We start from the raw sequence: 10,661 nt of genomic DNA, 5'->3' as shown, positions 1-10,661 counted from the left end.
TTAACCTTAATTATTTACCTTGGATTTAGCATGAGGACATGCTAGTGTTTAAGTGTGGGGAGGTTGATAAACCCATATTTCATGAGTTCTTTTGTGCTTAATTTGAGTGATTTATTCAATCCTTCACCTACTTATTCACATTAATTGTATGATTTTACTTTCCCTTCCTTATTATGTCATATTGTGAAAAACATGTTTCCTAAGCTTTAAAATTAATCGTTTTAATTACCTTTATTTCCATTCGATGCCATGATTAGTGTGTTGAGTAGTCTCAGGTTTTCTAAGACTGAATGACTTAAAGGATGAAAAAGGAAACATACACAAATGGAAGGAGAAGGCAAAATGGAGCTTTAAGGAAACTGGTATCCACGCAATCGCATGGACGACGTGATCGCGTGCCAGAAGCGAAGAAGCAGCGATGCGGCCGCATGACTGACGCGACCGCGCGCCTCAAGTAGAACACCCACGACGCGGACGCGTGACTGATGCGACCGCATGGCAAGGAAAAGCTCCAGATGACGCGACCGCGTGACCCACGTGAACACGTGACAGAGGCCACGTATCAGAATTCACAGAATACGCCCCCAGCGATTTCTGAAGCCCTTTTTGGCCCGGATCCAAACACAGACAGCATAGATTAGAGGTTATAAAGTGGAGGAATGCATCCATTCAGGGGGAGCAAGCCAATTTCTAGTTTTCATGATTTAGATTTAGTTTAGAGAGAATCTTTAGGATTTAAGATTTCTTCTTGTTTTGAGAGTAACTCTGGATCCAGGTTTAATGTTTTATTTTCAGTTTACTTTTATTTATTTATTTGCTTTTAATATTTGAATTGATTTATGAATTATTCCATGTTACAGATCTCTATTTTGAATTAATGATATTTGAAGTATTTTCAGTTAAGATTGTTCTCTTTGATTTAAGTTACTATTGCCTTCCATCTAAGGTCACCTCTATTATTCTAGCAATTTTACTTTTTCCCCTTTTGGTTTTGGTTAAGAAATCAGTAACTCAACAGTTATTAAACTCAACATATTTGATAATCGTTATCTTGCTAATTGAGCTGAACTTAAGTAATCCCAACCTTTTCTTAGAAAATAAATAGGATTCAAAGTTCAATTTAATTAGTCCCTTGACTTTCCATTGCTTTAGTAAAGGTTTACCAAGTGGAGTTTAGATTCAACTTTCCTTATAGTTGAGAGAGATAACTACGTTGGACCTCCAATTTCTCATACCTTGCCCAAAAGTTTGCTTTATAGTATTTATTCATTTTTAATTGCCATTTAAATTATTTGTCATATAACATATTCCCACCTTACTTCCAAAACCCCAATTTACAAACTCATAACCAATAATAAGAACATACCTTCCTCGCAGTTCCTTAAGAAGACGACCCGAGGTTTAATACTCGGTTATCAATTTTAAAAGGGGTTTGTTACTTGTGACAACCAAAACGTTTGTACGAAGGGATTTCTGTCGGTTTAGAGACTATATCTACAACGCGACTGTTTTTATGAAATTCTTTACTGGCAAAAATCCTAACGTCACATCATAACACCAAACTTAAAGGTTGCTTGTCCCTAAGCAACTACTGAAGCATAAGAATGATAAATGAAAGAACAAGAGAAACAAGTCCTTATTATACAAGTCAAGTTCTTGGTTTATGGGGTTTCATGCATAGCAACTTAGGTTCATTCCTTTACTGGTTTTCAGGTCCTCATCATACTCTTGAAAACTCGCTCGATTGCATCCTATGAGATCCTTATTCATTGATCCCCCCTTTCTTTTCAGGGTTTATTGCATTCTTTTAGGCTAAGTGCTTTGTGAGGGGGCGACTCTTTATGATAAGCTTTCAGCCAACACTCCCGAACTAGTTGGTTCAAGGTGCTAGGTGTTGAGACACCCCTAAGGACTTACTCCTTCAAGTCTTTTTCCCCTATATATGCACACCACAGGCATATGGTTTGTTATCTTCTTTTCTTGAGGCCTTGGTGTCCAGCACCTCTTTGGGTTACTAAGTGTTTTGTAGCATGGTTGCTCTTCATAGTAGATTTTCAGCTGATAATCTCGGGGTAGTTAACCCAAGTTACCAAGTGATGAAGTACTCCTGAGAACTTATTCATCCAAGCAGATCTTTTGCACAAGAACACCACAGACACATGCCTCAAGATTCAAACCCTTGGTGCCTAGCCTTATTTCTTATTCTTTTTCTTTCTTTTTTCAAACTCTCACTATTCTTTTCCTTTTTCTTTTTAGGATCTTGTTATTTAGCTAGTCTCATAGAATGTGCTTCAAGCATATGATTCAGAACATCTAGTTGCCTGTATAACTTGTTGGTGAACCAACTTAGCTAATCAATTACCACACCACAAACATTGAGAACGTAGTTCACAAGATGAACCCCACTCTGGTTTTTCATAACATTTTCTTTTATTTAGCTTAAAGGACAAGCATACATTTAAGCAGGATGAAGATGAAAACCGGAAACTTAGACCAGCAACCCCGATATGTGAATAAAGAGGAACAAGCACAATATGAATGTCCATGAGAACAAGGTTCAATCATACTTCCAATTAAAGTACTACAACTCAGAGACAGTTAAATACAATACAACCTCTTGATGTCTTCCTGTTTCTTCCTTGTCATTATCATCCTAGCTTTTGCATCCTTATTTGTCTCCTTGGATGATGGTGTATGGTTATTCTAAGGGATTGATTAAATTCCTGTAAAACTATTAGAAGTTGCTTGTTCCCTAAGCACTTGAAAAACAGTTAGCATGCATGTATGCTTGTGAATTTTTGAACTTAATTTGGTGTGTGAACACCAAACTTAGTTCCTTGCCTAATGCAGGAAATTGAATACATGCAGAAACCTCATGTGCTTTCATTAAGAAAATAACTATGAACAAGAAAAGCAAACTATGAACTAGAAATTAAACATCTGTCAAGTAGTTTCTCTGATTGTTAGAGTTAATGCTTTATCATTGAAAGGTTGCAATGCGATCTTCAAATGAAGTCTTTGGTGGAACACCAAACTTAGAGTTCCACATTTACCCTTGGATTATTTTGGTGTGAAACACGAAACTTAGCTCCTCACAATACAGAGAACTCTACTTGTATCTTTTATTGAGATAATAATGAAAAGAAAACTACCTCAGGTTGGGTTGCCTCCCAACAAAGCACTTTTTTAGCGTCAGTAGCTCGATGATTGCTTCTTTAGTTGAGATTATACTTCAGTTTAGGCCCTTCCCCCATGTTGCCCAAGTAGTGTTTGAGTCTTTGCCCATTCACAGTGAATGTCCTTCTTGAGCTTTCTTCCATGATTTCTATGTGTCTATAAGGTGAGACCTTTGTGACAAGAAAGAGCCCTGACCACCTTGATTTGAGTTTTCCAGGGAAGAGTCTCAGTTTGGAGTTGTAGAGGAGTACTTGTTCTTCTTCAAAGCTTCTTGGGGCCAGGTTGAGATCATGTCTCCTTTTTACTTTTTCCTTATAGATCTTGGTATTTTCATAGGCTTGAGACCTAAACTCCTCCAGTTCTTGCAGCTGCAAGACCCTTTTCTAACCAGCAGTAGTGCTATCGAGGTTTAGTATCTTGAGAGCCCAAAAAGCTTTGTGCTCTAGCTCTAATGGTAAGTGATAGGCCTTTCCATACACCAATTGATATGGGGATATCCCAATTGGTATTTTGAAGGCTGTCCTATATGCCCAAAGAGCATCATCCAACTTTTTTTTACCAGTCCTTTCTTGATGGCCCCACGGTCTTTTCCAAGATCTTTTTTAACTCTTTGTTGGATATCTCGGTTTGCCCACTTTGGGGATGATAAGGTGTGGCAACCTTATGCTTCACTCCGTATCTCAAGAGTAGGGCTTTTAGTGGTCTGTTACAAAAATGGGTTCCTCCATCATTGATGAGGGCTCGTGGAACTCCAAACCGACTAAAGATATTCTTCCTGAGAAAGTTCATGACCACCTTGTTATCATTTGTTGGAGTTGCAATAGCTTCCACCCACTTGGATACATAATCCACTGCCACCAAGATATACTTGTTTGAATGCGAGGTTGGGAAGGGTTCCATGAAATCGATTCCCCACACATCAAATAATTCAAGTTCTAAGATGAAGCTTTGTGGCATTTTATTTCTTTTGGGTAGATTTCCAACCCTTTGGCATTTATTGCAGCCCCTCACTAGTTCTTTCGCATCCTTGAAAAGGGTGGGCCAAAAGAATCCACATTGCAGCACCTTGGCTGCAGTTCTTTCCCCTCCAAAGTGGCCTCCATAGCAAGAGCCATGGCAGTTCTATAGGACCTCTCGTCCCTCTTATTCTGAAATGCACCTCCTAAGGATTCCATCTGAGCACTTCTTGAAGAGATATGTCTCATCCCAAATAAAATATTTAGCATCATTAATGAGTTTTCTTCTTTGATGTTTTTTGATTCCAGGAGGCAAGTCACCAGTTGCCTTAAAATTGGCAATATTTACAAACCAGGGTGCCTTGTGAACCAACATTAACTGCTCATCTGGAAAGAACTCATTTACACTTGTATCATGTATACCACTTTTCTCACAAGGGATCCTGGATAGATGATCTGCTACCTTGTTCTCTACACCCTTTTTGTCTCTAATCTCAATATTGAATTCCTGCAACAATAAGATCCATTTTATCATTCTTGGTTTTGATCTCTATTTGGAAAACAGATATTTAAGTGCTGTGTGATCAGTGAAAACAATCACTTTAGAACCAATGAGGTATGATCTAAACTTGTCAAATGCAAAAACTATTGCTAACAACTCATTTTTAGTAGTGGTATAATTTCTTTGAGTGTCATTGAGGACCTTACTAGCATATTATATGACATGTACCAAATTATCTTTCCTCTGTCCTAACACTGTCCCAACTGCGAAATCAGATGCATCACACATCAGTTCGAATGGTAAGTTCCAATCAGGTGGGGTAATGATAGGAGCTGAGGACAGCTTCTTTTTCAAGTTTTCAAATGCTAGTATGCACTTCTCATCAAAGATAAATGGTGTATCAGACATAAGGAGATTGCTTAAGGGCTTGGCTATCTTTGAAAAATCTTTAATAAATCTTAAAAGCCAGCATGCCCTAAAAATCTCCTAATTGCCTTGACATCACTTGGTGAGGGTAATTTTTCAATTAGTTCCACCTTGGCTCTGTCTACCTCAATGCCTTGGATAGAAACTTTATGGCGAAGGACTATTCCTTCTGTCACCATAAAGTGGCATATTTCCCAATTCAAGACCAGATTGGTCTCTTGACATCTTTTTAATACCAAGGCAAGGTGATTTAGGCAATTAGGAAAGGAATCCCCGAATACTGAAAAGTCTTCCATAAAGACTTCAATGAACTTCTCTATCATATCCGAGAAGATAGAAAGCATGCAGCGTTGAAAAGTTGCAGGTGCATTACATAGCCCAAATGGCATGCGCCTGTAGGCAAACACTCCATATGGGCAAGTAAATAATGTTTTCTCCTGGTCTCTGGGATCAACCACTATTTGATTATATCCTGAATAACCATCTAGAAAACAATAATATACGTGTCCTGCAAGTCTTTCCAACATCTGATCCATGAAGGGAAGTGGGAAATAATCTTTTCTTGTGGCTTCATTGAGTTTTCTGTAATCAATGCACATCCTCCATCTTGTGACGGTTCTTGTAGGGATTAGTTCATTCCTTTCATTGGGTACTATAGTGATTCCTCCTTTTTTGGGGACCACTTGGACGGGGCTGACCCATGGGCTATCCAAAATTGGGTAGATCACCCCCTCCCTGCCGCAGCTTCATAACTTCCTTCTGTACCACTTCTTTCATGACTGGATTCAGCCTCCTTTGGGGTTGAATGGAAGGTTTGGCATCATCTTCCAACAGTATCTTATGCATGCATATGGCCGAATTGATTCCCTTCAAGTTAGTGAGGGTCCATCCAATGGCATCTTTATGCTTTTGCAATACTTGGAGTAATTCCTCCTCTTGTTCTTGGCTGAGGGCTGAGTTTATGATCACTGGATAACTTTCATTTTCTCCTAAATATGCATATTTGAGAGTGGACGGTAGTGCCTTTAGTTCAAGTTTAGGTGCTTCTTTCTTATCATTCTTCTCCTCTAGTGTGCCCTGAACAGGAACCTCAGTTGTTGCAGCCTCTTCGCTTGATGCTGATTTTTCTTCTTCTGTCAACCCCTCAAGTTCTTCCTCTTCAAAAGTATCTTGCACTATAGCTTCTACTGAATCCAACCTCATACATTCTCCCAATGAGTCTTGTGGGTAACTCATGGCCTTGAACACATCGAATATCATTTTCTCCTCATGTAGTCTAAGGGTAAGTTCACCCTTTTGGACATCAATGATGGCTCCGGCAGTGATTAAGAATGGCCTTCCCAGGATGATAGAGGCCTTGGCTCCTTCCTCCATATCCAACACTACAAAGTCTTCTGGGAATATAAAGTCTTCTACCTTCACCAACAAGTCTTCTACTATTCTGTGAGGGAACTTGAATGATCGGTCTGCTAGTTGCAGGGCCATTCTTGTTGGCTTGGCCTCCTCAATCCTCATTTTTCTCATCATTTCTAAGGACATTATATTTATGCTAGCTCCTAAATCACATAAAGCCTTTTTCACTGTGATTTCCCCTATGATACAAGGAATCTGAAAGCTCCCAAGATTCTTCAATTTCTGGGGTAATTTGTGTTGAATGATGGCACTACATTCTTCAGTTAGTACCACAGTCTCGTTGTTCTTCCAGCTTTTCTTCTTAGTCATCAACTCCTTCAAGAACTTGGCATAGAGCGGCATTTACTCCATTGCTTCAGCAAAGGGTATGTTAATATGTAATTTCTTGAAGATTTCTAAGAATCTTGAGAATTGGTTATCCTCTCCCCTCTTCTTCAATTGCTGAGGGTTTGGGGCTTTTGGAATGTATGGCTTCAGTACTTCTCCTTTTTGATGTGAATTGGGAATGGAAACTTGAACTTCATCTTGTTCCTTTTCCTTTTCATCTGAGTTCTTCTCTTGTGGTTTCTTGGAGGTCTCCTTAAATTCCTTCCCACTTTTGAGGGTGATAGCCTGAAACTCCTCTATTGGGTTTGAATTAGTGTTGCTGAAAATGTTGTGGCTAGGGACTTGCTTGAATAAGTAGCTAATTTGTGTTTCAAGTTTCTTGATGGCAGCATCTTGATTCTGCATATTGGATCACACTTCTTCCCGAAATGCTTTACTGTCTTGAACTTCCTTACATATACCTTAAAGTAGAGTCTCAATTCTGGAGAATCTATCTTCAGATGGTGATGGTGAATTGAGGTAGGAGGGGTGAGAAGGGACATTTTGGTTTTGATATGGATGTTGAGAGGTACTATTGGGTGGGTGTTGATATGATCTCTGTGTGGAATGTTGGTGAGTTGCATTATTGTTGGGGTTGTGACGTCTCTAATCTTGGCCTTGATCTTGTTGATTTCCCCACCCAAAGTTTGGGTGGTTCTTCGAACCAGGATTATAAATTTTGGAGTATGGATCATGGGCCGGCCTAGGTGAGTTCCCAATATAGTTAGCTTGTTCCCATTCACTTTCTTCCTCTGTATTTACTCCTTCTTGAGCTGATGATGAAGTGGTGACTGCTGCAACTTGGTTCCCTTCCATCTTCTTGGTAAGGTCAGCTAACTGCTTGGTGATCATCTTGTTTTGAGCCAGCAGTGCATCCATATGGTTTAGCTCTGTCACTCCTCGAGTGTTGCTTCTTTCAGAAGCATAGAAGTAGTCATTCTTAGCTACAGTCTTGATAACATCTATGGCTTCTTCAATGGTCTTTTTCTTGTTTAGAGATCCCCCGGATGAGTGGTCTACTGCCTTCTTTGATTCATAAGAAAGACCCTCATAGAAAATATGTAGTTGCACCCATTCATTGAACATGTCTGGTGGGCACCTTCTTGTTAAGTCCTTAAACCTCTCCCATGCCTCATAGAGAGTTTCACCATCTTGTTGTCTGAAGGTTTATACCTCAGCTCTCAACCTGGTGATTCTTTAAGGAAGGTAGAATCTCGCCAAGAATTTGTTCACCACATCTTCCCACATTGTTAAACTCTCCTTCGGGAAATATTACATCCATTTAGAAGCTTTATCCTTGAGTGAAAAGGGGAACAAAAGCAGTTTATAGGTGTCAGGATGAACACCATTAGACTTCACAGTATCACATATCCTTAGGAAGGTGGTTAGATGTTGATTTGGGTCTTTTTGGAATACTGGGAGCGTCTTGAAGCATCTGTTACCAAGTTGCAAGAAGCTATGGACCAACTAAAGGAAGAACAGAAAAATCAAAATACCATGCTTTGCAAACTGCTTGGAGAACAAGAAGAGCAAAGGCGTGAACTGAGGGAACTGAAGTGTCAGAAGCTGTTTCTTGAAGGACCATGCACTCCACAGACTAAGGGAGCATCCACCTCCCAAAATAAAGGTTGTTGAGTCTTACTCTTAGCCTTAACTCTCTGATAATTGTTCTTATTAGGATTTACCTTAGAAGTTATATATAAGTAGTAGTAATTAGTATATCTATTTTGATTTTATCTCTAATTAAGCTATAATTTATTTTTCTCATCATCATCAAACATAAATAAAATAGCATATTTTTAGAATAAGGAGGTAATATTTTTTCGAGTTTTTAATAAGGAAAATTCTAATTATTTATATGTGGTGGCAATACTTTTTGTCTTCTAAATGAATGCCTGAACAGTGCATATTTTTTATATTAAATTTTATGAATGTTAAAATTGTTGGCTCTTGAAAGAATGATGAACAAGAGAAATGTTATTGATGATCTGAAAAATCATGAAATTGATTCTTGAAGCAAGAAAAAGCAGTGAAAAAAAAGAAGAGAGAGAGAAGGAGCAGTAGAAAAAGCCAATAGCCCTTTAAACCAAAAGGCAAGGGTAAAAAGGATCCAAGGCTTTGAGCATCAATGGATAGGAGGGCCCAAGGAAATAAATCCAGGGCCTAAGCGGCTAAATCAAGCTGTCCCTAACTCTGAAAAGGTTCACCCAGTTATGTGTCTGTGGCATTTATGTATCCGGTGGTAATACTGGAAAATAAAGTGCTTAGGGCCAAGGCCAAGACTCATAAAATAGTTGTGTTCAAGAATCAACATACTAAACTAGGAGAATTAATAATACTATCTGAATTCTGAGTTCCTACGGATGCCAATCATTCTAAATTTCAAAGGATAAAGTGAGATGCCAAAACTGTTCGGAAGCAAAAAGCTACCAGCCTCGCTCATCTAATTAGAATCTGAGCTTCACTTAAAACTCTGAGATATTATTGCTTCTTGATTTCCTTTTATCCTATTTTATTTATCTAGTTGCTTGGGGACAAGCAACAGTTTAAGTTTGGTGTTGTGATGAGCAGTTATTTTATACGCTTTTTGGGGGTAATTTCATGTAGTTTTTAGTATGTTTTAGTTAGTTTTAGTATATTTTTATTAGTTTTTAGGAAAAATTCATATTTCTAGACTTTACTATGAGTTTGTGTGTTTTTCTGTGATTTCAGTTATTTTCTGGCTGAAGTTGAGGGAGCTGAGCAAAAATCTGATTCCAGCTGAAAAAGGACTGCTGATGCTATTGGATTCTGACCTCCCTGCACTCGGGATGGAATTTTTGGAGCTATAATAGTCCAATTGGCACGCTCTTAATTGGGTTGAAAAGTAGATATCTAGGGATTTCCAGCAATATATAATAGTCCATACTTTGCTCGAAGATAAACAACGTAAACTGGCGTTTAACGCCAGTTCCATGTTGCATTCTGGCGTTGAACACCAGAAACAGGTTGCAAGTTGGAGTTAAACGCCAGAAACAGGTTACAACCTGACGTTTAACTCCAGAAACAGCCTAGGCACGTGAGAAGCTCAAGTCTCAGCCCCAGCACACACCAAGTGGGCCCCAAAAGTGGATTTCTGCACTAGCTATCTTAGTTTACTCATTTTCTGTAAACCTAGGTTACTAGTTTAGTATTTAAACAACTTTTAGAGACTTATTTTATATCTCATGACATTTTAGATCTGAACTTTGTACTTTTTGACGGCATGAGTCTCTAAACTCCATTGTTGGAGGTGAGGAGCTTTGCAGCGTCTCGATGAATTAATGCAATTATTTCTGTTTACTATTCAAACACGCTTGTTTCTCTCTAAGATGTTCATTCGTACTTAACCATGATGAAGGTGATGATCCGTGACACTCATCACCATTCTCAATCTATGAACGTGTGCTTGACAACCACATTCGTTTTACTTTCGATTGAATGAATATCTCTTGGATTCCTTAATCAGAATCTTCGTGGTATAAGCTAGAATCCATTGGCAGCATTCTTGAGAATCCGAAAAGTCTAAACCTTGTCTGTGGTATTGATGATTAGATTTTTGACGGTTTAGAATTTCACTAATGAATTCTTGTTGTAAAGTATAGTTTCTAAACCAAACAATAATCCTTTCATACAAAAAGTTGTTTGTCACTAGTACAAACCCCTAAAATTTATAAACCGAAGTATTGGACCTCGGGTCGTTCTCCCTAGGAATTGTAATGAAGTGCCTTGTTATTGGTCGTGAGTTATCTTTGGGGTTTTTAAGATTTTAGACAAGAAATATAAATGGCAAAGAAAATAAA

At 38.6% G+C, this 10,661-nt stretch overlaps 1 protein-coding gene and 1 non-coding gene across 2 annotated transcripts; one reads left to right on the top strand and one right to left on the bottom strand.

Moving 5' to 3' along the window:
- Nucleotides 1-5,766: 5,766 nt before the first annotated feature.
- On the bottom strand, nucleotides 5,767-6,816 carry LOC107491528 (uncharacterized). Its single transcript, XM_016112382.1, has one exon. The coding sequence runs from the start codon at nucleotides 6,814-6,816 to the stop codon at nucleotides 5,767-5,769; it is 1,050 nt and encodes a 349-aa protein (XP_015967868.1).
- Nucleotides 6,817-7,924: 1,108 nt separating this feature from the next.
- Nucleotides 7,925-8,028, top strand: LOC127742569 (small nucleolar RNA R71). Its single transcript, XR_008003912.1, has one exon. It is a non-coding gene; the product is annotated as a small nucleolar RNA R71 (small nucleolar RNA).
- The last annotated feature ends 2,633 nt before the right edge of the window (nucleotides 8,029-10,661 follow it).

Source organism: Arachis duranensis, chromosome 1 (genome assembly GCF_000817695.3).
Source record: "Arachis duranensis cultivar V14167 chromosome 1, aradu.V14167.gnm2.J7QH, whole genome shotgun sequence".
Taxonomy (NCBI): Eukaryota; Viridiplantae; Streptophyta; class Magnoliopsida; order Fabales; family Fabaceae; genus Arachis; species Arachis duranensis.
This window is presented reverse-complemented; position numbering and strand designations above follow the sequence as displayed.

What these genes read in the sequence shown, in the direction of transcription:
- LOC107491528 (XM_016112382.1), bottom strand. Translation starts at nt 6,816, where the DNA reads ATGCCGCTCTATGCCAAGTTCTTGAAGGAGTTGATGACTAAGAAGAAA.